We start from the raw sequence: 25,391 nt of genomic DNA, 5'->3' as shown, positions 1-25,391 counted from the left end.
ACTTTATAATTAAAAAAAATATTATTTTTGAAGATCTTCTAAGTCTTGCTGCCACTGATTGATGCAATTGCTCCCCTATCAGCATCTCTGGGATTGTGAAATCCGGAATCTCATGCTCCCAGAAATGTCTGCTCACCAATCTGTAACAGAAGCCTTTAGACACCCGTCCAGCACGACCTAGGAGGATGTACAGGAAGAGATGCAAATAGAGTGCATTATAGAAACCCAAGAACCAAGTGCGTCATTACAGTAAATCTGTGCTGTTGAACACCAGCCCACATATGCAGCACCTCGACGCTGGTTGCAGCTGGTCTTAGATGCCCAGGTGATTCGAAGACATCTGTAATTGGTCTCCTTATCGCAAACCAACTGACGTGCAAGGCAGAAGTCAATCACTGCATAACACACACAAAATAATGCACAAGTTATACCAACTACTGTAGGATGACCTTAAGAACTCACAGAAGGTGTGAAAATAAACACCCACCGTATTTAACGTCAGGAACAGTGACAGAACTCTCAGCAATGTTTGTGGAGAGAATAATCTGTAAGTATAAACAGAGCAAGAATTTATGCCATTACATACTTCAAACACTCTAAACATACAAGTATGCTTCAGGGTAAATTTTACCTTCCGGTATCCAGGTACAGAAACCAGGAACACTGCATTTTGCTCCTCTAAAGTGACAGATGATTGAAGAGGGTATACCTGCAACCTGCGAGTAATCAAACACGTTAACACATTTATACACAAGCGCGCTTGTTTAAACACACTACACACAGATGTACCATGTATTGCATTTCCGCCAGCCCAGGCAGAAGGACAAGCACACTACCTCTCTCTGGATGAGTAGCACTTCCAGTTTGCTCTGAGCACCTGCTCCACACAAACACACACTTTATGAAGTTTTAATTACTTAAAATATGATTTGTAATTCTTAAACATACAACAAACAAAGATATCAAGTATTTCATGTTTTGCTGATCTCACAAAATTATAAAATATTAAATATTCAGTGACGGTCAAACGTTTGGGGTCAGTTTTTTTAAAGAAATAAATTAATACTATAATGCTATTTTTTTCCCATTCAATTAAAGAATCCTGAAAAAATGTATCAGTTTGCACAAAAACATTAAGCAGAACAATTTTTTAACATTGATTAAAAAACTGTTTCTTTAGCAGCAAATCAGCATATTAGAATTTTTTTCTGAAGAATCAATGCAATGCCAAAGACTGGAATAATGGCTGCTGAAAATTCGGCTTTGCCATCACTGGAATAAATTACTTTTTTAAAAATATTAATAGAAAAGTAACTTTAATTGTAGTAATATTTATTATCATTTTACTGTTTTTTGATAATACAGGTAGTCTTGGAAAGGCTTCTTTCAAAAACATTTGAAATTTTTTTTGAATGGTAGTGTATGCATGTCTCATTGTGATTCCTGACCTTTGACCTTTAGCCTCCATCTCATCAAAGCTCTGGATGAGAGAGACGGCAACATTATACATTTCCTCTGTGATACAAGGGTCTAATGGGAAGGTTAGGTCCACCTGACACATACACAAACAGGTATATAAGGAGTTTAAATAGAACATGTAAAAACATAGCATTTTTTATGCTTCCTATACATTGACTCCAAGAGGTAGCAAGGTTTTGAGCTCATCCAGGTAGAAATCTTCAATGGCGTATGGGGCTCCCTCCACCTCAAACACGTATGCTGGATTCATCTGATTGCGGATCGGAGTACCAGAGGTGAGCTTTCCTGTAGCTCAAATAGTAGAGCATGGCACTAGCGACTCTAAGATCATGGGTTCGATTCCCAGGGAAAGCAAGAGCTGATAAAAATGTATAAACTGTAACTTGAATGCAATGTAAGTCGTTATGGATGAAAGCGTCTGCTAAATGCATAAATGTAAATGAGGTAAATAGAGAAGAGGTAAGAATTAAAGTGTAAAATCCCATTGTGTGAATTAAAATGTGTGCTGAACAAACCTTGACATATCTGGAATCGGTCCACAGCAGTTTTCTGACAACCAGCAATAGGAAGTCAAGCTCTTCGGTTCTCTCATGGACCTGAATCAGGTTGAAATAAACAAAAAAAAAAAATCGACATGCCATTGCGTTCATTTAAATTAATATTTATTTTACAATTTTACTTTTTCATATTAGCATATTTGTTTCACTGGCATATTTACATTGGTATCATTACATTTTTACCAGTATGGCATAATTCCAAGTACTGAACTTTTGGTATTGTGAATATCACTAGCCTGATGAGTGTACATACTGTTTCTATAAATGTATGCTATCGCTCAAAAGTTTAGAATCAGTGAGATTTTTTTATTTTTTTTAAAGAAATTAATTATTCAGCAAAGATGCATTAAGTTTTTTTTTACATTGTTACAAAATGTCTATTTCAAATAAATGCTGTTATTTTGAACTTTCTATTCATCAAAGAATCCTGTAAAATGTATCAGTTTCCACAAAAATGTTAAGCAGCAGCACAACTGTTTTCAACATAAGAAATGTTTCTTGAGCAGCAAATCAGCATATTGAAAATTTCTGAAGGATCATATAACACTGAAGACTGGAGTATAATTGCAAACAAAAAATATTAAGTATGCAGAGTAGACTAAAGTAAGCAAGGCAAGGTCTTTAATGGAAGCCTCCACAGTGACAAGATTGTTTTTATTCCTGGGCAACAGTGGAAATGTTCAATGCTTTTAGTAGGCTGATTTTCAAAAAGAACCCACTGGAATAAAAGGTGTGGAAAAATGCAGTTTCCATCTACTCATAATGAGTGATCACATTATAGTCAGATCTGCAGTGTACACCCAAGATTTATAGTTAGTAAAGATCAATAGTAACTATCAAGATACTCAACATTAGTAGTTACTATATTTTATGTTTCATTCATATACCAGCAGCAGCATTCTCTCGTGTAGAAGAAAAACATGCTTGGTTCAGCAGACAATATTCTCTCTATGGCCCTGGTTCAGACAAGCTACCGGGATAAATTCCGCCCACACCTAAAAAGTAACTTTTGATTGGCTCTCCAAAACCTTATCTCCAAGATACGCCCAATTAAAGGGAAGTTACAGTCCTCCCTTAGTTTAATGATTTGTAATACTGCATATCTGTAGTAGGGACGATGAACCATGAACGATTAAATATATTTTACTCCTTTTTATTCTTGCTAAAACATTATGAACCGCAGAATGCTACAGTAGGTTCACTATAAAATATTCACAGTTTTTTTCCATGTCGTGTTTGCAGTTTCACATGGTTGCGCATCGTTCCGAGGCTTTGATTGGTTGAGCTTTGAGATGGGGAGGTCGGGACGTCATTCATTACGGACTGAGACGAGAGGAGGGTCTTTTTGACAGTACTCTTTACAGGGCTTAAAACAGCCTGTTCGATCAGAGCTCACTGTGCTGCCTTTATCTGCCACCTTTATTATTTGTCTCAAATGGCTGCTTACAAGCTGGTCCTCATTCGCCATGGCGAGAGCTGCTGGAACCAGGAGAATCGCTTCTGTGGCTGGTTCGACGCGGACCTGAGCGAGACAGGGGCTCAGGAGGCAAAGAAAGGCGGTCAAGCTTTAAAAGGTTTGTATAGTATTGTGAATGAGCGTTGTAAATCTGCTGTCCTAGGTATATCAGCAGATTAGCTATAACGTTAGATTAGTTTTTGAAAGAACGTGTACATTGTCTAAATTGAGTATCATTTTGCCCGCTTTATGTTATTATTGTTTGTATTGAGATTTTTGCGTTTTTAAATGAGAAAAAGCAAACCGGAAAATTCAAATGACTTTCAGAAGACTTTGCATCCCCAGCACAGCCCCGCCCCCGACATGACGCGTGTACGCTCAGAACCAATTAGCTGTCGGTTTTCCTTTTACTGACGGGTTGAGGGCGGGGCCTACCTGATGTGAACGTGCAACACAGGACGTGATTTTGTTCACGTGCTGAATTTCTCAATGACGCCATTACAGTTATGCATTTAATGCTTATAAATAATAATAATTGTAATAATTATAATGTTATAATATTCTAAATACAAAAATATGATCTACATTTAATATACATATATATTAAAAAATATTGTAATATTAATTTGGATAGTGTTAAATCCGTGTTAGGGCTGTTAGGGCTATGTTGTATTAAATAATATTTTAATAAGAAGAAAAATAAATGACAATCACATTATATTAAGTTGTATTATGTTGAATTCTGTGTTCCATATTAAGCCTATATTGTGTCTTTGCAGATGCAGGGTTCGAGTTTGACATTTGTTATACCTCGGTACTGAAGAGGGCCATCCGGACGTTATGGATTGTTTTGGACAGTATTGATCAGATGTGGCTGCCTGTGCACAGGACCTGGCGCCTGAACGAACGCCATTATGGTGGTCTCACTGGGTTAAACAAGGCTGAGACTGCGGCCAAGCACGGTGAAGCCCAGGTTAAGATTTGGAGGCGCTCCTATGACATCCCTCCACCAACTATGGATGCAGATCATGACTTTTACAGCATCATCAGCAAGGTGGGGTCTTCAGCATCTTTCATTCATTATGGTACTTTAAACTCTTAATCTGTTGCACTCAAATGCACATTTTGGATGTATTTGTCATCATAATTAGTCACTTCCCCTTTTCAGATTCCATATTATATTCTCAAAATAAGAAACGACTCATTAGTGTGTAAATCAGGGGTGGGGAACATTGATCCTGGAGGGCCACTCCTGCAGAGTTTAGCTGCAACCCTGAAAAACCCTGGGAAAAAAAATACCTAACTGCATACTGAAGACCTTGATTAGCTGCTTCAGGTGTGTTTAATTAGGGTTGGAGCTAAACTCTGCAGGGATACCGGCCCTCCAGGATCAACGTTCCCCACCCCTGGTGTAAATGCACATGGTGAGGATGTACTTAGTTTTTAGCTTTCTGAATGGATGATATTGTGTAATGACAGCATGCCTATCAACTTTTTTTATAATCTGCATTCTTGCATCCCGTACAACGAAAACCACAGAGTTCATACATCATTTTAACATGCATTACCAACTCATGAGTCTGAAAACCAAATTTGTTGCATGTTGATGTTACACGTTGAAATTGACATCCTAGTAGTTAATCAGAGCAAAGACTCAGAAAACAAAGTTCAAACCTTATTTGTGTAGGAAACAGCTTACAAATGTTGATAACATTCAAACACTCTGGTTTTCCTATGACCTAGAACAAACTAACAAGTCAAGCATTTCTGTTAGATTAAAAGGGCAGAACTATTAAGTGGTGATATGTTTATAGAACATTTGATTATTGCACCAATTTTGTCTTGTGGGATGACTTGTCTTTCTATAGGACAGACGTTATGCTGATTTGACCGAGGACCAGCTGCCTTCTTGTGAGAGTTTGAAGGACACTATTGCACGGGCCCTACCCTTCTGGAATGAGGAGATCGTGCCTCAAATCAAGGAGGGAAAGAGAGTGTTGATTGCTGCTCATGGGAACAGTTTGAGAGGCATTGTGAAGCACTTAGAAGGTAATTATTCCACAGTATAATTTCAATCCCTTGTTCAAGGTTCCCACCATTATTGAAATCCTTTAAATACGATTTCCATGTCTGGAAAAGTCATGGAAATTAATAGAATATTTATTTTTAAGAAACGTTAACTGAAGCTTTTTTTAGCTAGTTCTCAAGGCATTTCTCATTTTCATGTAGTTAAACTTGATGTACTAAAGCAAGTAAAATTAAAACAGAAACAATTAATCAAAACTATTTAGACATATTTAAAAAAGCGACTAAAAATGACAAAAACTAAAATTAAAATGGATAATATAAAAGTAAAAATGACAAATTATTTAGATTGTATTACTTCCGTAGTCTCATAGTTTTGTTTCCACACATTTACAGGTATGTCTGAGGAGGCCATCATGGAGCTGAATCTGCCCACAGGCATCCCTATTCTTTATGAGCTGGACAAGAACCTGAAGCCCATCAAGCCCATGCAGTTTCTCGGAGACGAGGAAACTGTTCGCAAAGCCATGGAGGCTGTGGCAGCACAGGGCAAAGCCAAGAAATAGAGTATACATTTTTTAATTATACATCAGCACTGACTTACTTTAAACAAGACTCCCATTTTTAACATCAATGAGACCGAGCTCTATAGAAAAAGTATATACAAGTTAAAAAAAATATATAGGACCTGTACGTAACAAGTTTGAAATGTTAGAATTTTGGAATGGTTGTGAATATTTATTAGTTAAACACTTTAAAAAGACCACACATATTTGTTTGGATTTGTCTATGTAATTCATTCCATAATTTACTTTATCCCCACTTTACTTTGAAGAATATGTATAAGTGTTGTCAATGTGGCATGTCCAAGTACATTTCTTTTCACATTAAACCAGTGTTGAGACTGTCTGTTGGCCCGCGTGATTCTGCTTGATAAATTGTAGAGATATATGTAAACTTGTCAGTTGTTGTTTATTTGATGATGGTTTTGCAGAGCTTTATTGCAGATTGAACGCTGACTTTAACAAATCTTCAGTGTTTCACCAAACTCCAGTTTCAGTAATGATGCTCTTGCTGTTTTAACATTAGTTATTTACACCAACCACAATTTAGGATCTCATAACCATCCATTTGGCCTAAAAAGAGTATGCATCCATTATTTTATGTTAACTTGCACCATAATTGCATAGGTACATTAATACTTATCAATACAATTTGAATGTCACTTTTTGAATGTCAATGATACAACATGTCTCTTAAGGCCTTGTTCCACATCCTTCAAATATCTGATCTGAAAGACGTTATTCTGCTCCACAAACTTCTCAAACAGATGAAGGCCACCTCCTACTCCAAAATAGTGAGATTTGGTTGCCAAATAAACAATACCATTCTCATCAAGCAGGTCACAAAACACATTATGAAGCGAAGAGTAGTAGTCCGTGCTATATATGGTTTCTGATGTGAAGATAATGTCATATTTTTGTGATGGGGTTTTATTTTGCATAAGTGTGAGAAAAGAGTTCCAGTCGCCTGAGAAGAAACCACAACGATCTAGTAATTTCTCTGTTGCATTCAGAGCTTTTCTCTTACAAGGTGGGCTGCTATTTGTCTCTTCATTTTCTTCATCTTCGCAATTGAGAAAAACATTTGGCACTGTTAACTGCTCTATCACAGTGCTGTTATAATCCTGGAAGTCAACTTTGCTGGCTCCTCTCTTAAGTGCAAGTATGCCAAGTAGACCTGCTCCACAGCCTAAGTCTAACACTCTTTTCCCAGCCAAGGTCTCTCCTTCATCATCAATGTACTCAAGTAGATCATAAGTGCATTCCCATATCTTAAGTCCACCCTCATAGACTCCAGAGATGAGGTCTGAGTTTTGAGTCAGTGTTTTGGCCAGTATCTCCTCACTGTCCTCTCGTTCAGGAGCAGTCTTCTCAAACACTGATTCATTGAGACAGAGCAGGGGAGGCAGGGCACCTATGGTGATGGTTTCGGGCACCCAGTTCTCAATTTGGGACAGAGGATCCAACAAAGGTTGGTGTTCCACAGCATCCTTAATCTTCTTTGGGACGGCTGCACTAACTTCCTATGGGAAAAAATACAATGTGCATAATGATCTTGACAGATGCAATCACAACATGGGGTGTAGCTTGAGTAATTACCCCACATATTGTTGATTTACGCTTTCACATTAACTGTTAATATGGAATATCATCCAGTCCTCTGTACATTTCAAGCATGATTTTTAGATTTTACAGTCAGCTGTCTTGCAGCATTAGCCAAGATATAACTTAGCCTGGTTTAACAAGCTAATAATAAATTCCCTTACCGAACACTTAAGATCCACAGCTTTTGCTTTGTCGTCTTTGTTTTCTTTATCGTTTGTTTCGTCTGTCTGTAAAGGAATATCGAAGTTGAAACTGAATGCCATCTCTTGTACTATTTTGACCCACGCAGTGCCTTTAGCACGTGTGAACATCTACTGTCGTTATCGGAGTCCTCAACGAATTGTTCTTTTGAGTCGGATCTTCTATGTATTGGTTGAACAGAACTGGTTCAGAAATAGGTCCGAGTTATTTAAACAGCATTTTCAGCAAATAGGTGTGAATTATTTTAGCAACGTAAATGTAAATTATAATCGTGTTTTAAATAAGTTCATGGTTATTGTGAGTTAGATTTTATGGACTGGTTTATGGACAAATTTGGAAATAGTACAACGTTATAGAAAAAAGAACACGTAATACGTAAACACGTAATATGCCTTGCCTATATTGGGCCGCTTTAGTGCAGATCTTAGCAATGCAGCATCTCTGATTTTAGAGCCCACCGCCCAGGCGCCCACGCATGCAGCAATTACGCTCGGACGTAAAAGAATCACTGAAGTGTTCTTTGAAAGGAAGTGTTCGATAGAACCGATTCGTTGAAATGAATTGGACATGAATCAAACTGCAATTCCCACAATTCCCTGCTGCAGTTGGTCTTAAATCTAATGTAAATCGAACCAAAATGCGATTAATTCATTAAGTACCGCACAATATAACGTAATTTTGATTATTAATAATATAAAAATATACGTTATAAAAATATTCCCAGATAATATTTCCGCTTTCCACGCCTTAAACTACAATTCCCAGAATTCCCAGCGTGACAGCTGAGTTCACGTCCCTGAGAGGCAGACAGAAAGACAGCAGATGAAATCGAAGGGATAGTATTAACTGCTGCTTCCAATTATTTATCTCTGTCTGTTCTGAAATATATATGTGTATATATATATATAAACATTCAACGGTATCATGAGTTGATTTTATCGCAGTTTATCTTGGGCAGGTAAGACAACCGATTGTACAAATTTCTGCCATGCTGTGCTCTTTGATGTTTAGCTCTTGCTGTTTGATTCAGTCAAGTCGAGGTACTAAACATCACTGTTATCCCTTGTTTCATCACTGTTGTGCGGTATACAAAGAAATATTTTTACGTATATTTATGTATCTATCTATGAGTGTGTATTAGACAGACAGACAGGGACTATAGTTATGTAACTATATATTGTAGATATTTCATTTTCATTTAATCAGTGTACTCATTTTACAATATCATTGAGTATTTTCGCTTAATGATAATTTTAGAGATATTAGTCCCTGAGATTATAGTTTGTTTATTACATGGGGGATGGTGTATGATGTTGACCATTTTAACACAAATCTTACAGTATCTACTGTCCACAACAACTATTACATCTCTTTCTGCTTCCATCTGTCACTATTACAGTGTTATATCATATGGGTGGTGGTGCTCTCCCTACATTCACTGGTGTGACCGGAATGTAGACTGACCAGATATGTCGCTCACATGTCTGAATTTGACAACGTCTGGGCATGCGGTGCTAACATTAAAATGTTTTGAATTTTAACTGGGGACACACCTATGTGATTAATAAATGTATCGCCTTGAAACTGGCCTGACACTTTAGGTGCATTGTTATCAGTGCAATCGTGTAAAGTATGCTCCTTTCTAAAGACTGAACAAAATAAGTCATCAACCTTTCGTATATTTGTATTATGTTAGATAATTCAGGGGTATCAGAAAACGAAACCATGCTTGCATTATTGGTTTATATCAATCCACACCATCTGCTGAGAAGGATACTTGGTTAATCTAATTGTTTTACAGGTTCAGCAAGAGGGCAATTGTCAGTGAGCAAACTGCAGGCCGTAGGCAGAGGAACTTGCTTGTGCCGATATTCAGGTTATTAAAAGTAGGGCTGGGTATCGAGTTCGATACTTTTTAGGCACCGACCGAGTTGCCTCGATACCACCGAGTATCGAAAAACGTCTTGTCGTTCGGTACCAAATTTCGATACCTAAGGGGTTAATCTAATTAACGTCAGTGAGCCAATAAACCTGCAGCACTAGGTGTGTTTGACTAGAAGCGGCGCGGCGCTGATAGATCAGTGTTTGACATCCGCGAGAGCGAAGTTTCGCTTACTTGACACAGACTGAAGCTCGCGTGACATTTCAGCGTCTGCCGTCTCACTAAATGAGGACATAAACACATGAACAACAGCTCTAGAACTGCTCTGAGAGTCACTTCATGAGCATTTTACCATTTGATTTGAGTAAAACTTGCGTCATATCATATACTCACAGAACTGTAAAGGTATTCAAGTTCGGTTTAACTGGGAAGACACTGCGGCAGAAATAAATTAATATTGTTCAGCAGAGTGTACATACTGCTACTACTAGGCTACTATTAAAATGATTAAAACTCTTATTTTTTAAATTAATGATCACACAACATTTCTTCCATGTTTTAATTTTAATAGTACAATTTTGTTTGCCAAAATAAATAAATAAAGTTTTATTTTCAATAATTTTAAAGAAAAATGAAATTAATGTTTCATGCCTTCATTTGAAAACCAGATACAGAACACAGAATTTCTGAGGAAAAAGAAAACATTTCATAAGGCTGTTTTAAGAATACATTTGACATACTACAACATAGAATTTAATAACAATAAAACATATTGTGAAAGAAAATAAAACATCCACTTATGAAAGTGGATAAAGATTTTAAATTTCTTGAAGTCTTTAACAACCTAGAATAAATTAATAGAAATGATGATTCTGTCTGAGCTATTCGTTTTAAAACGAGCAAGCACTAGTGTAAACTGAAAACTATTTGAGCTTTATTAAAATTATTTGTACTGAATTATTGTGTTGGCTATATTTCGTTCCTTTGTGCAGTGGCTCAGGAGATGAGTCTTTGAGTCTGTATACATGTCAACAAGCTGAAAAAATAAAACTAACGTTTTTTGAGATAATGTAATCTTGTTAAAACTGTTTTCATAAAATTGGTATCGAAAAAAGTATCGTTCAGGAACCGGTATCGAACTCAAGGTATCGGTATCGATATCGAACATTTTTGAACGATACCCAGCCCTAATTAAAAGATAAGATCTTGTCTTTACAGGAGCTGAACATGCGTCCCTGCTCTACTGTCATGCACCTGCTGCTGCGATGCATGCGCGGATGTGGCAGACACAGTCGCAGTCGCATGCCCAGAAGACTGAGGCAGCCAGTGAGCTACATCAAACTGATCTTCAAATCCCTTTATTTTAACTCGCTCACTAACTCTGAAGTGGTACTGGACTGCATCCTTGAACCAGTGTTTTGGATGGTGGAGGTTGTCACACGATGGTTTGGAATGGTAAATCTTATAATTACCATCATGTTATTTTGTTGCAATGTCTATTTCTCTTACACCCTGCATTTTTTCTGTTCTCTTAAGGTTTTTGTGTTTTTAATAGTAGCTCTTACCAGTTCTGTGGTTTTCATCGCATACTTCTGCCTTCTACCGTTGGTCCTCTATACGTACTCTCCTGGCTGGATGATGTGGCACATTTGTTATGGGAATTGGAACTTGGTCATGATAGTCTTCCATTACTACAAAGCCACAAACACTCCTCCTGGATACCCTCCAAAGGTTTGGCACACTTAGACATGCCACAATCCAGTAGCTGATGTGTGTGTTCAATGTCATTCATGACCTGACAGTTCCTCTTTCTTTCTTCACATTGTGTTTCAGATGAAAAATGAGGTCCCATTTGTGTCGTTCTGTAAAAAGTGTGTCGTTCCTAAACCAGCTCGAAGTCATCACTGTGGCATCTGTAAAACGTAAGAGACACACAGTTTTCTCTGTCCCAGCAGGCTTATAATATCTGACTGGTGACTCAGTGTCAGCTGCATTGTATAATATTATTGTAAGAAACTCCCATGTATCAATATCCCTGTATCTTTCTCTACAGATGTATTCTAAAAATGGATCATCATTGCCGTATCCTTTTTAAAATCACCATACATTTTGTAAAAAGTGCACCCATTTGGTCTTATTTTACTATAAGATTCTTACACCGTAAAAAAACTAAACTAAACATTTTTAAGTCAGCAGGGTAACAAATTATTTTAAGTTGAAACAACTATTTTCTTTTTAACTGTGTATATACTAACTATGTTTTTTAGTAAAACATTCAGCTTAAAGGAATAGTTCATCCAAAAATGAAATGGTTGTTTACTGATGGCATATGCTTTTGTTGAAGCCATCAGCTCACATTATTTCAACAAAAGTTATTAAATAATCATGGTTAATATCAAAATTTCCTGTGGAAAATCTACTTTACCCATGATTCTGAAAAAAAAAAAAAAAAAAAATATATATATATATATATATATATATATATATATATATATATATATATATATATATATATATATATATATATATATACACTGAACCAAATTATAAACGCAACACTTTTGTTTTTGCCCCCATTTTTCATGAGCTGAACTCAAAGCTCTAAGACTTTTTCTTTGTACACAAAAGCCCTATTTCTCTCAAATATTGTTCACAAATCTGTCTAAATCTGTGTTAGTGAGCACTTCTCCTTTGCCGAGATAATCCATTCACCTCACAGGTGTGGCATATCAAGATGCTGATTTGACAGCATGATTATTGCACAGATGTTCCTTAGGCTGGCCACAATAAAAGGCCACTCTAAAATGTGCAGTTTTACTGTATTGGGGGGTCCGGGGGGTCCGAAAACCAGTCAGTATCTGGTCTGACCACCATTTTCCTCACGCAGTGCAACACATCTCCTTCGCATAGAGTTGATCAGGTTGTCCACTCCTCTTCAATGGCTGTGCAAAGTTGCTGGATATTGGCAGGAACTGGAACACGCTGTCGTATACGCCGATCCAGAGCATCCCAAACATGCTCAATGGGTGACATGTCCGGTGAGTATGCTGGCAATGCAAGAACTGGGATGTTTTCAGCTTTCAGGAATTGTGTACAGATCCTTGCAACATGGGGCAATGTATTATCATGCTGCAACATGAGGTGATGGTTGTGGATGAATGGCACAACAATGGGCCTCAGGATCTCGTCACGGTATCTCTGTGCATTCAAAATGCCATCAATAAAATGCACCTGTGTTCGTTATCCATAACATACGCCTACCCATAAAATAACCCCACCGCCACCATGGGCCACTCGATCCACAACGTTGACGTCAGCAAACCGCTCACCCACACAACGCCCTACACACTGTCTGCCATTTGCCCACTCGAATACGACAACGAACTGCAGTCAGGTCGAGACCCCGATGAGGACGACGAGCATGCAGATTAGCTTCCCTGAGACGGTTTCTGACAGTTTGTGCTGAAATTCTTTGGTTATGCAAACCGACTGTTGCAGCAGCTGTCTGGGTGGCTGGTCTCAGACGATGTTGAAGGTGAAGATGCTGGATGTGGAGGTTACACGTGGTCTGCGGTTGTGAGGCCGGCTGGATGTACTGCCAAATTCTCTGAAACACCTTTGGAGACGGCTTATGGTAGAGAAATAAACATTCAATTTACAGGCAACAGCTCTGGTAGACATTCCTGCAGTCAGCATGCCAATTGCAGGCTCCTTCAAAACTTGCGACATCTGTGGCAATGTGCTGTGTGATAAAACTGCACATTTTAGAATGGCCTTTTATTGTGGCCAGCCTAAGGCACATCTGTGCAATAATCACGCTGTCTAATCAGTATCTTGATATGCCACACCTGTGAGGTGGATGGATTATCTCGGCAAAGGAGAAGTACTCACTAACACAGATTTAGACAGATTTGTGAACAATATTTGAGAGAAATAGGCCTTATGTGTACATGGAAAAAGAGTTCAGCTCATGGAAAATGGGGGCAAAAACAAAAGTGTTGCGTTTATAATTTTGTTCAGTGTATATATATATATATATATATATATATATATATATATATATATATATATATATATTATAATTTTGCAATAAACATTAAATATATTATTTCTATATGCATATTCAACATCTTTAAATAAGTAGATTTATAAGTATTTAAAAGCAGAAACAGAGAGGGCTAATCTAATGTGAAGAGGTACATGTGAAGACCGTTCCAGAGTTTCAGACCTGCAGTTGCAAAAGCACGATCACCTTGTTTTTTTAAGTCTAGATCTAGGCACGATGAGTAGACCGAGATCACTGGATCTCAGTGTTCTAGAAGGGGTGTACAGATGGTACAAGTACAAGTTATTTCCTTATTAAAACCTTTAAAAGTATAGTTCAAACGTTGGCGCCTATAGCCTCATGGGCAGTGCACTGACATGTAGTGTCGTTGCACTTTGGGCGTCCTGAGTTTGAGCCCCAGATCGTGGACCTTTTCTGATTTCCCCTTTACTATTGAAGTCAATGGGGAGAGAAATTGTTAGGTTAACCACATTTTTCAAAATATCTTCTTTTATGTTTAACAGAACTATTCCTCTAAGTACTTGTACCTTTGAACTTTTGTCCGATTTGCAAACACTTTTTTTGCTTCAAATCAAAATTTGATGTATGAATGTGAATCAATATGAATCACCTTGTAGCTGGTTGGTTTTGTTCATAACTTATAACTTTTTAACAAAGACTTAATAAAAAATCCTAATGGGAAAAATACTGAAAAGGCAGCTGAGAAGATAAACAGGCATTGTTGCCTTGCAGTTTCCCTTTTGGGTTCCACAGGAAAAAAAGTTGTAAAGGTTTAGAATGACACAAATGTAAGTAACAATTAATTTGACATTACATTTAATTTAGATAGAATTGAAATTAAATTTGGTGAATTATTCCTTTAACAGCCTAGATGCATTTCATCTGTTTCCACTTTTTTGTAGTTAAGTCCTTGATTATATATATTCAGCTTGGCTTAACAACTGTGTTGGCCATTACAATCATCGTTACTTCTTCTCCTTTTGTCTCTATTTGACTTTGGGCTGCATGTATTGTAGCATCAGTGGGCGCAATCTGTTTATCGATGCATACAATGCCATAGATGTAAGGCTTTGTTTTTTTTAATACATTTGTTGTTTTGTCTTTGCTCTTTTCCGTTTAGTATAACTCGCTCTTTGTATCATAACATTTTGAAGCTTGAAAAACACCTCAGTGGACATTGTTTTTTCCTTTACATATTCTAATGAATAAGGTGTTTAACTCCTCTCTTTCTGAATGGTTGTGTCTCTCCTTTTCTCTTTCTGTTCTCAAAGTCTGGTGTAGTGGGCATTTCTTAACTGCCAGCTGTCTCTCTGCCATTCCATAGCAATTCAGACACTTGGAAGCGGAGAAACAGGGTGTCCCGGTGACAGGGATTGGGTTGCTCATCGGCATTGTACCGTCAGAAGGCATGACTGGGAAGGGAGTACAGGTGGCTCAAGTCGTTTTTCCTGCGTTTGATTTGGCTTTAGAGCTGTAATATTTGTTTTCTGTATCACGGTTCATTATTCAACACTCTTAAACAAACGGCATGCTATGAAAACCAACAAATTATTTCTGACCTTCGCTATCCCATTGCTAACAGCGCATATTTAAATGAGTATTTCTTACTGACTGTGCTTTTGTCACAATTGAATGAGGGGGATTTACTGGTGAACTTTAGACTTTTTAAGCTCTGCTTGGTACGATCTGGTGCGTTACAATTTCCATTTGGGGCAACGAATCAGAAACATGTATAGTTTTTAATTAGATGATAACAGAAAATGTTTCTTGAGCACCGAATCAGCATATTAGAATAAGTTCTGAAGGATCGTGTGACACTGAAGACTTGAGTAATGGCTGCTGAAAATTCAGCTTTGCTATCAGCGGAATAAATTGTTTGAAATATATTAAAATAGATCAATTGTTGTAAATAGAAATCATTTCACAATATTATTGTTTTTACTGTATTTTAACCTCAAATATTTGAACATTAGTATATATGCATAAATAACATAGTTGCACTCATATAAATCAGTATTCATATAATATTTTAAATATTTATATTATAAAATAATCTAACTATATTGCTATATTTTATGAATGTAAATAATATTTATTATTATGCATTGTATTTCGAATAATATAAAATATTTTTTGCTTTTCCGATGCTTCAATGGACACAGGAGATTTCGCAACCTCCATACACCTACAAAGACAGGATGTTTCACAAGAGTGTTATCTACATGTGGGTCCTTACAAGGTAGTCTATTCTTACACTGCGGCACCTATAGTTGTTTTACTATTTCCATAGACTCACATCTTTTATGTTATGTTTGCTGTTTTTTCCATCAGCACAGTGTCAGTCGCCTTAGGAGGTCTCACACTGTGGCATGCTGTACTTATCACCCACGGAGAAACCAGCATTGAACGCCATATAAACAACAAACAGGCCAAACATTTGGCAAAACGTGGAAAGGTAAGTTATAAATGTCTAAACTTTTATAACTGATTGGAATTTAGTTTCTTTCTATTATTTGATCTCTGGCAACCGTCAAATTTTGTGATTATTTATTTATTAAACGTTTTCTCTCTTTTTAAAGGTCTATCGTAACCCTTTTAATTATGGTAAACTAAACAACTGGAAGGTGTTCTTCGGAGTAGAAAAGAGAAGGTAAAATGACACATTTTACATGCTCTTAGTCAAATTCTGCAGTCTGTAAATTATTACTGTAAATTAAATTATTATAATCGTCTTCACAGTCATTGGCTGACACGAATTCTCCTACCCTCTGGACATACCCCATATGGTGACGGACTGACATGGGACATTTACCCTCTTAAAAAAGACATGATGCCAGTCTGAGACATTAAAGACTTGACTGTCTTAATTGGCGATGACCAACAAGTCTCACCCGCTGTGCCAAGGCCGAATGCAGAACCAGAGTCCTGGGAACACAGGAGTCTGCAGAGCCCAGATTTAGACAGTGATCTCACTGGATGACATTTGCTCTTTCTGGCCAAATGAAAGAGATGCCCTCCAAAAATACCATGCATATTTTGGATGTTTCTATCAATATTTTATAATGAAATCATGACGGTTGTCTTTTGTGATCTATGGAAGATATTGTGCTTAAAGGGATAGTTCACCCAAAAACGAAAAAACTCACCATTTACTCAAGCTCCACTTGTTCCAAACCTGTAAGAGTTTCTTTCTTCTGTTGAACACAAAAACAGGTATTTTGAAGAATGTTGGTAACCAAACAGTTAAGGGTTGCCATTGACTTCCACAGTATGGAAAAAAATACTTTGAAATTCAATGGCTACTGATAACTGTTACCAAAAAGGTATCTGCTTTGGTGTTCAACAGAAGAAAGAAGCTGAGTAAATGATGACAGTATTTTCATTTTTGGGTGAACTATTCCTTTAAAGCAGGGTTTGTAGCCATGTGGGGCTTAATGTTTGATTATGTAAATATGATTTTTAACTCTTTATTTATATAACTTACAGTATCATTATTGCACTGAAATCCAATACTTCATTTCCAAAGTCAACCACATCTGAAGAAACTTGCCTAGAATTTTATTATATGTTAAATAAATGTTTTTAAAACAGCATTTCTCGTTTCATCATCTTACAGTTCAGACTTTTGTTAACATCTATAAATGCATCAATTTCCATAAATGTATTGCTGCCTTTAGATGGCAGTGTACCATCACTTAACCTTTTTTTTTTTTTTTTCACCAGGTCAGTGGTGATTAATAGCAACTAGCTACAGGTTTATTGTTGTAACAGTAACTGGAGTAGCGCTTGGGAAAATATGTATGAATATGTATTTTATTTAATATAAATTTTTAATGTATATTTGAGATTTGTTACCCCTGCTGCAGGCGCGACTCTTGTAAATTGGGCAGAGCCCCACCAAAATATTCATCCAAAACATAGACCTCTTTATAAACTGAATCAATAATAAATTGTAAATGTGTTCAGCATTCTGCAATAAATATTTTTCGGAATTTCTATACTATTTTAAAAGTAAGCAGTATATATTAAAATCCCGCGCATGGCTTTGGCATGTATACATGATACTAGTGGGGCAGACCGTGCCTGAGCCCTCCCGAGCTCAACAGCGCCCCACAATTATGCAACGTACAGCTGTGGTGATAAAGGGAACTGCAGCGCGCTCTAATTGAGAGCCATTGGGGCAGATTTGAGACTGCGCCGCATTTTTTCACGTTACTTTTCTTGAAACCTCGCTCCACCAAGATGATATCATTCCGCTTCAGCTATTTGTCTGCATCAGGTCAGTAACTAGTTGGCATGTCTGTTTTTTTGTTTTGTTTTTTCTATGTGGAGTACCCACATGATAACGCAAGGACATCTCTGCCAAAATGTTGTGTTCAGAGATTAGAATATAAAGTTTACAAAATAATCTGGCATCTGCCCCATCTAAATTCACGGCCAGGAGCCGCTACTGCCCTGCTGTATTTCTACTGTTTCACCATGCAGCGCTTGTTCACGATAATGAACGATAATGATAATCGCAGATTTAATCGTCTAACCTGTACACTGATGTATTCTTTAGGGAATTGAGCGTGGACTACATCGGCAAGTATGTGTGTGTGTGTGTGTGTTGTCGAACTCAGGATAATTAAATATCAAGTTTAGATCTGTATTAACTGACTGCATTAGTTTAATAACTTTGTCTTCCTGGAAGGTTACTGATCAGCTTAGGTTTTAGACAAATGTCGACTCAGCGGAATACAACGGGCTTGTGTCTGAACCTCGGACAATCACACATCTGATAACCTAAAATAACAGTCAACTAGACACAATCTTTCTGATGCAAAAACAAAACATCATTTATTAACGTCATTGACTAGGACTTTTTACATTTTGGATCCTGTAGAAATGCATTTATTCGGGCGTCCAGGCATCTAAATCTTGGTCCTGATGTGAGTTTGAGTGATGGGAAGTTGTTTTGGAGTGATACGTCAAAGGTCTCACCTGTCTTCCAGGAATGCATCCAGATACAGAACCAAAGGAGGAGGTAAGGCTTTATCTGTCGAGGAATCCTGTTTGCAAATAGTGTGAATGCGTAGGCTGTGGTGTTCCTTGAATGAGGAAAGGTATTTGTCCTACTCTGATTTTTTTTTTTCGGTATTTCTGATATTTAGATATTTTCTGATATTTCAGAGAATGTATCACTGTAAAAAGGCAAGAAATGGGTAACTTTTTTTGATTATAATAGGTTTTTTAAATATTATTATTGGACCCCTATATATGACGTCCTATATATGACGTCATGCATGACACCTCCAATACTAAAATTTCAAAGGAATCTATATAATTTCTAGCATTATATATTAATATTAATGTGTCTTGATTATTTGAAAAATATTTATAAATTACATTTTTAGTACTGTACTGTTAAATTATTTATTAACTAATTGATTTATTTTAATTGATTTATTTTAAAATTTTCTACTCCTATTTATCTAAACTTTTCAATGTACTTCCTTTTTAGGCCCCTTGGGTTTTGGTTCTGGCTTAGATCACCAAAATCCTCTTAAAAACCTCTATGCACCATTTCAAAATGGGCAGTTAGGGTAAATTTTCTTTCTTTATAAGGGCAGATCTTACACTATGGAACCCATAAGTGTCAGTCCTCTGTCATGTGTGACGTGTTCCTGCCTCATGTGTCCATATTTGGTTTGTTTCCTGTCCTTGTTAAATGTAATTAGTTCATTCTTGTCCAGCCGTGTACGTCTAATTATCTATGATTTACCTGTGTATTTATAGTCCTGTCTGTTCAGTTTGATTTGGTCTGGTCTACTCGTTACTCCTGTCCGTGTTCCTGTCTGTGTCAGCCCTGCCTTGTATTGCCCTGCCTTGATGTCTTCATTAAAGACTGTTATTATTTGAGTTACATCCTCGTCTGCGTGTTCCTCGTTCCTCCCTGCTGTGTGCACCGTGACAATAAGGAATGCAGGAACTCTAAAGAATGTTATTGATTTCTTAACCCATTTGTGCCCAAATTTTTCTGAATGGTTTCATGCATATAGTTGTGTTAAAAGTGTCTTATGTGAACATGTTCTGCATTTATTTTCCCCAGGTTTTTTTTTCTTTTTCTTAAATTGTATTTGAATGTGCGGCCACTATAGTTGCCGGTGGGCAAATATGTTGTATGAACCCCTCAATGTCAAATTTGAATAGGAGGAGAACATTTGGAATCTAACTCAAAATAACTGCTTTCAAAAGACCAATCTTTATTCATAAACAATTCATAAATATATTACATATAAAAGTCGAAGAACATTCGATGCAAACCCAAAAAAGCTGCATCTATCTTATAGTCTGTGGGGTAAAATGCCCCCATGGGGCAATGGGTTATTACTGTTATTCTGTTCTGAACATCAAATCCTTTATTTTTCCATCAAATGTAATTCTTTTGATAAAACTTGAATAAAATAAAAAAACTTGTTGGTTGAATAAAAATATTTGGATTTTATATTTAAAGTCTGCATGAAATCAAAATTGACTTTATATACTTTACTGGCGCACATTGCTAGTCTTGATGTGAACAATACATCCATGCAGGTTAATCCGCTGAAAAAAATAGTTTGTCGTGTAATCTTTAATCAAAATCTGAACATTTACTTCCGCTCTGGAATGGCATTCCTTCTCTGATGACGTCAGTTTGACGGCTTGGGCAGAATATCCTTAAACACGCCTCCGACCGTTCGGTTGCTATGAGTGAGAGACAGAGAGGAGGAGCGCTAAAATAAAACCCTGCCCTCTGTTCAATATTCTGTTTCTGCTGGAAATACATCACTGCACTGAAATAAAGTTGGCAGCAACTTCCGTTTCACGCGGACTTTAAAAATTACCTCAAGTTAGCATCAGGTAGCTAGTTAGCTTGCCAGTTAGCATCAGCTAATAAAATGTTTCAAATAGGCTATTATAATTTTATAATTCATAATTATTGATTAAAATCTTTTTAATTTTAAGCTAAAACTGCCTGTACTCTGATTTTGCTGTTGGCTAAATGTTTAAAGCAAATTGCTTTGTCAGACTGGGGTGCATTTTACCCCACCCATGACGGCGTTGTGCCCCATAGGTGGTAAAACGTAAAAATTAAATTTTTGTTAAAATTCTAATAACATGAAAACTCTGGACATTTTTCATTCTTTGTTTATAATATGTCATTGTCACTAAAACTATGATCACTTTTCTGAACACATTTAACTTTTGTTTCACAGAAAAAAAAATTACACAGTCCTTGGGGGGACGTTTCCCCCACTCTACCCTACCTAATACTAACTATAACAGTAACCCTAATCATGTTAGCATCATGTTAACAACATGCTAACAACATGTTAATTGTGTTATGCTATGCATTATGCTAACAACGTTAACACAAGTAAAACTAAATTAGCATGATTAGCACATTGCTAGCGTGATGTTAACATGTTTTAAACAAGCTGTTAATGTGAAGCTATTAGCATGATGCTAACAACATACTAACACGATTAACATGTTGTTAGCATGATGCTAACATGTTTTTAACAAGAAGGTAACATGAGTAGCATGATGCTAGCAACCGTATTATCTATGTTATATGTACTTACAAGTAATTTTCCCACCAGCAAATAGCTGCCGCTTGGACTTTTGACTAAGTATACAAAAAACTATAGATTTCTTTTAAGATTTGTTTTGTTTGGATGATTCTTGAGACCTTCATGATTATGTAGATATATATATAAAAGAGATGGTAGTTCACTTTGTGTCATGATTATTGATTTATTACCCTCATAAAAATTCCACCCCCCTCCCATAACTGGACACCTGTTTGGACACCTGTTTGTACACCCCTAGCCCCCACCGTCTCTAAGTGGCCATTTTATTGACCTTATGGTGAACTTAAGAATTTATGACTGTGTGTGTGTGTGTGTGTGTGTGTGTGGGGCCAATGTTATGTGCTTTAAACTTTAAATGATGAATTTGTGTTAAATGGGTAAAGGGATATTTTATTAAAGTGTTTTCACATACACATCAAGAAAAAAAAACATCAAACATGTACGTAAAACGTACAAAGACTGTTTATTTCCCTACAAGTGTAGACTTAAAACAGGAAAAACGTAGAAAATAAAACCAAAAAAGCATTAGATACTATCTTAAGTCGTTTGACAAAGTTAAATAGAAGAAGTGAGCGCGTTCGTTTAAACCTATTTTGCGGTTTTAAAAAGTTGTGAGTTTATAACAGGTACAAAGTTAGATAATATAGATTCGTTTTTATCTTACGATGGTACGTGTGTTTTTCCCTTACAAGTGGACACTAGTCTTGTTAAAACAGTTTTAGGAAAAACTAAAACAAATAAAAAAGCATTAGATACGCTATTTCCTATCATTAGAATTTAAAACTAGATCGTTTGACAAAGTTAAATAAATAGAAGAGTTGCGAGCACGTTCGTTTATCTATAACAAAAAAGAATCGGATGCGTTAGTTAAAACAATAAGATATTTATCAAAAAACTATGTCTTGCTTTAAAAAAATAGTTTGACTTTATAACAGACATAAAGTTAAATAATATAGAGACGAGTTCTCTTACCGTGAAGTGAAATAAAAAATATCAGACCGTTAAAACACCAGCATAAGATAGCTGTAAAAATCTTCTCGCATTACAATTGAAAACCTAGCATTTGTCCCAACTTAGAAAAGTTAAACAAATGTCTATCTTACGCAGCGTCCGTTTACACAACCTCAAGCTTCTGTGTCAAAACTGAGAATGAGCTGCGGGCCGCTGTCAGGACACACCCACAGCACCGCCCTCTAACGCTGTAAGGAGAGTCTGAAGATTTGCATGTTAAAGAAATTAAAGTAATGTTTTAACATTAGAACAAAGTTATTTTATAAATATTTTACATTTCTCAATTAATGAAACCGTTCACCATTCATCATAAAACTTTTCACTTTAAAAGGTTACATAACCTTCTTGTAAACAAACGCCCCACAGGGGAAAAATGTTGTTTGTTTGTCTTATTTTATTTTAGTTATTCACACTTAACACCTTTTATTTATTTACTCTTTGATATTGTCAATCTTAAAACTTCTAGTGTGCTGCGTCGGTTAAAATACACGTGCGGGAAGAAACTGAAATGATAGCAAATGTTTTGGATTTTCAGTCATAATTAGAGGGGTGGTAAACTTTTTTTTTTTTTTTCTACAACATCTTACGAATGTAAATGTATGTCTCACACAGAGCGACCGAATGAGAAAGTGTGCTGCGCGTCTGGTCGCACGGGCACTGAAACGGTGTTATCTGATCAACGTTGTAAAATAGCTAAAGTTTCTGGGGATTCAACTCATTTGCAATCTAATGAGTTTTTGAGGGGATCTGGCGTCGTAAACTTTGTTAGAACGCGGTCCATTGATTAAAACAGACGGTGTTTCTAACATGTTCAGCGATCAAAGCATCTCTATGGCATCTATTTTACGATGTGCACCTATGCGCGTGTGTCTGTGCGTCTCTGTCGAAGGTTTAGACAAAACTTCCCAACCCGGTCAAAGGAAGTGTAGTTGAGAATTGAGTATTTATAATGTATTTATAATCTATTCGAATGGTGGGGTTTAAATTAACGTTCAGGAAGTGATGAGATAGAAAAAGAAGGCGATAACCACAAACTTAAATAAATACAGGTCCCCAAAGATGACGATTTTAATAAGACGGTCTATAGGAAAACATTCTTTAATTTACTTCATTTACCTATTATTTCTTTGTTTCACTCATATATTTTTCAACCGTCAACACAAACACACACACACACACACACACAAACATTCAACATATCTACACGTAAACATCCACATAAACAACCATACAGTTAAATATTTAAACTTATGATGTCTCATACAAACCTTTTTTAAAGAACGTTTAGAATCACACTGGGTATCTTTACAAGGTGATGAAAAGCAGCATGATTAAACAATGATACAACTTTTGTTTTAACAAATAAGTTTAACCTAAACTTATAACAAACCTAAAATCATGATCCTTTAGACCAGAGCAAGGATTAGAAGCAGTCAAACGATCCTCTGAGTAAAGCAAGACTCTTACAGAGATTTTTCTTTAGGAATTGGACCTATATTAGACTGAAAATTACTTAAGGTTGTCTGCAACAAAAGTATAAGGTCCCACAAATGCTTCTCAGGATCTTTACAACAGATTAGACTTTCTTTCTCACCTTAAAAACGGTATTATTAACCGCAGAGTTTAAATGTAGCATTTGTTCACAGTATAATGTTCTATTAAAATAAAAACAACTGGTCTATATAGGTTTATCTGACTAAGATTTGATCAAATAACTGATATAAGAAACATGCAAATATTTGATAAGTCCATCTTATCACACCACAACCTGACGTGTCTGATGGTTTATGATGATATCTTACTGATGCACATGTGTTAAGTGTCTGTAAAATAGTTTAAAAAGTCATATTTTTAGCTTTCACGTAGGATTTGTGTCCACGCTCAAGTGGTTTTGTGTAACAGAATCCTGAGACAAATGAAAACAGAATGCGTGAAAGGGTTTTCTCTTTAAGATATTTGTAATGACAGACTAAAAGCTTTATAAAACAATCGTGTGTATGCATTTCTCTCGTACATGTATACAGTAACCGATGAATACACAAAACAGTATTAATACATAACCTCATAAATTCAGCGTAATTCTATCATATCAATCAATAATAAAAGATTTAATTATATACCGTATCAGACTTTCTCTTCAAAACACAAACTTTCTTAAGACTTTTTTAAATGTGTTGAACAATCGGTTTTGGGGGAAAACAGTATAGTTTTGTGTTTCTATTTTAGGATGCTTGTAGTTAATCCCGTCTTTATCTAAAATATTTTTGTATTCAAACTGTCTCACGCACACACACACATGTTGGTTTTAATGTTTTCTGGGGACTCTCCATAGGCGTAATGGTTTTTATACTGAACAAACTGTGTGCGCTATTGCCCTACACCAACCCTACACCTAAACTTAGCCCTCACAGGAGACTTTGTCCATTTTTAGATTTTCAAAAGAACACCATTTAGTATGTTTTTTTTTTTTTAAGCCTTTTGAATTACGGGGACATAGGCAGTGTCCTCATAAACCACCTTCATATTGTAATACCTTTGTCATACCCACGTCATTATACAAATTTGTGTCCTCATAAACCACATAAACATGCACACAGGTACACACAGCTTTCCCGGTCAGCCGCAAATTGCCAACAATATTCTTAACTTTGTTTTATCATTCAGCTGTAGCTAAAACCTATAACGGAGTTATACTATAGATGCTGAAAGAGCTCATTAACCTGTTTAACTCTAAAAATGTTAACAATGTCGCTCACGAGTAGTTTAACAAACAAGGGTACGCTCATAAAACAAGTCTGGAAGCGATTTGAAGCATTCTAACAACAAGCACAACCGCTGCAGAAAATAGCACCGCAGTAGGCTAAACTCTGGATGTGATATCGACCGACTTATCAGATGTTCAACATATTATTACAAGGTCTTGCTTATAG

General features: G+C 36.4%; 4 protein-coding genes across 6 annotated transcripts in view; 3 read left to right on the top strand and 1 right to left on the bottom strand.

Annotated features, from left to right (window-relative positions):
• Positions 1-3,101: 3,101 nt before the first annotated feature.
• LOC306882119 (phosphoglycerate mutase 1-like) lies at positions 3,102-6,477 on the top strand. Its single transcript, XM_079436599.1, has 4 exons — positions 3,102-3,610; positions 4,272-4,546; positions 5,361-5,541; positions 5,914-6,477. The coding sequence occupies exons 1-4, from the start codon at positions 3,472-3,474 to the stop codon at positions 6,081-6,083; spliced, it is 765 nt and encodes a 254-aa protein (XP_079292725.1). The 5' UTR covers positions 3,102-3,471; the 3' UTR covers positions 6,084-6,477.
• Positions 6,082-8,384, bottom strand: LOC306882118 (histidine protein methyltransferase 1 homolog). The gene is made up of 2 exons (XM_079436598.1): positions 7,847-8,384; positions 6,082-7,603 (listed from the first exon to the last, which is right to left on the bottom strand). Exons 1-2 carry the CDS (start codon positions 7,994-7,996, stop codon positions 6,740-6,742), a joined length of 1,014 nt encoding a protein of 337 aa, XP_079292724.1. The 5' UTR covers positions 7,997-8,384; the 3' UTR covers positions 6,082-6,739.
• A 275-nt stretch (positions 8,385-8,659) lies between these two features.
• Positions 8,660-17,426, top strand: LOC306882329 (palmitoyltransferase ZDHHC16A-like). Of its 2 annotated transcripts, XM_079436877.1 has the most exons (11): positions 8,660-8,844; positions 10,987-11,223; positions 11,305-11,499; positions 11,602-11,690; positions 11,822-11,850; positions 14,763-14,896; positions 15,159-15,263; positions 15,997-16,073; positions 16,166-16,289; positions 16,414-16,484; positions 16,574-17,426. In XM_079436877.1, the coding sequence occupies exons 2-11, from the start codon at positions 10,996-10,998 to the stop codon at positions 16,674-16,676; spliced, it is 1,155 nt and encodes a 384-aa protein (XP_079293003.1). In that variant the 5' UTR covers positions 8,660-8,844; positions 10,987-10,995; the 3' UTR covers positions 16,677-17,426. The 2 variants fall into 2 exon arrangements, with proteins under 2 accessions (XP_079293003.1, XP_079293004.1); XM_079436878.1 differs by lacking the exon at positions 15,159-15,263.
• Positions 17,427-18,001: 575 nt separating this feature from the next.
• LOC306882553 (ubiquitin domain-containing protein 1-like) overlaps positions 18,002-25,391 on the top strand; it is a 33,050-nt gene continuing 25,660 nt past the window's right edge. Inside the window, exons 1-2 of one of the 2 annotated variants that reach the window (XM_079437274.1) lie at positions 18,002-18,113; positions 18,720-18,860. In XM_079437274.1, the coding sequence (XP_079293400.1) occupies positions 18,779-18,860 (82 nt within the window). In that variant the 5' untranslated portion in view covers positions 18,002-18,113; positions 18,720-18,778. Of the gene's footprint in view, positions 18,114-18,324; positions 18,423-18,719; positions 18,861-25,391 lie in introns of those variants that run through there. The other variant, XM_079437273.1, reaches the window with a different exon arrangement.

This window comes from Barbus barbus, assembly GCF_936440315.1.
Source record: "Barbus barbus genome assembly, chromosome: 16".
Classification (NCBI taxonomy): domain Eukaryota; kingdom Metazoa; phylum Chordata; class Actinopteri; order Cypriniformes; family Cyprinidae; genus Barbus; species Barbus barbus.
The sequence above is the reverse complement of the archived record's forward strand: the minus strand, read 5'-3'. Positions and strand labels throughout refer to the sequence as shown.

Excerpts from the sequence above, each read along its gene's own strand:
- LOC306882119 (XM_079436599.1), top strand. The coding sequence starts at position 3,472 with ATGGCTGCTTACAAGCTGGTCCTCATTCGCCATGGCGAGAGCTGCTGG. Across the intron at positions 3,611-4,271 it reads AGGCGGTCAAGCTTTAAAAG|ATGCAGGGTTCGAGTTTGAC; the intron begins GTTTGTATAGTA and ends GTGTCTTTGCAG. Across the intron at positions 5,542-5,913 it reads CATTGTGAAGCACTTAGAAG|GTATGTCTGAGGAGGCCATC; the intron begins GTAATTATTCCA and ends ACACATTTACAG.
- LOC306882118 (XM_079436598.1), bottom strand. The coding sequence starts at position 7,996 with ATGTTCACACGTGCTAAAGGCACTGCGTGGGTCAAAATAGTACAAGAG. Across the intron at positions 7,604-7,846 it reads CTGTGGATCTTAAGTGTTCG|GAAGTTAGTGCAGCCGTCCC; the intron begins GTAAGGGAATTT and ends TTTTTCCCATAG.
- LOC306882329 (XM_079436877.1), top strand. The coding sequence starts at position 10,996 with ATGCGTCCCTGCTCTACTGTCATGCACCTGCTGCTGCGATGCATGCGC. Across the intron at positions 11,224-11,304 it reads TCACACGATGGTTTGGAATG|GTTTTTGTGTTTTTAATAGT; the intron begins GTAAATCTTATA and ends TGTTCTCTTAAG. Across the intron at positions 15,264-15,996 it reads TGACTGGGAAGGGAGTACAG|GAGATTTCGCAACCTCCATA; the intron begins GTGGCTCAAGTC and ends CAATGGACACAG.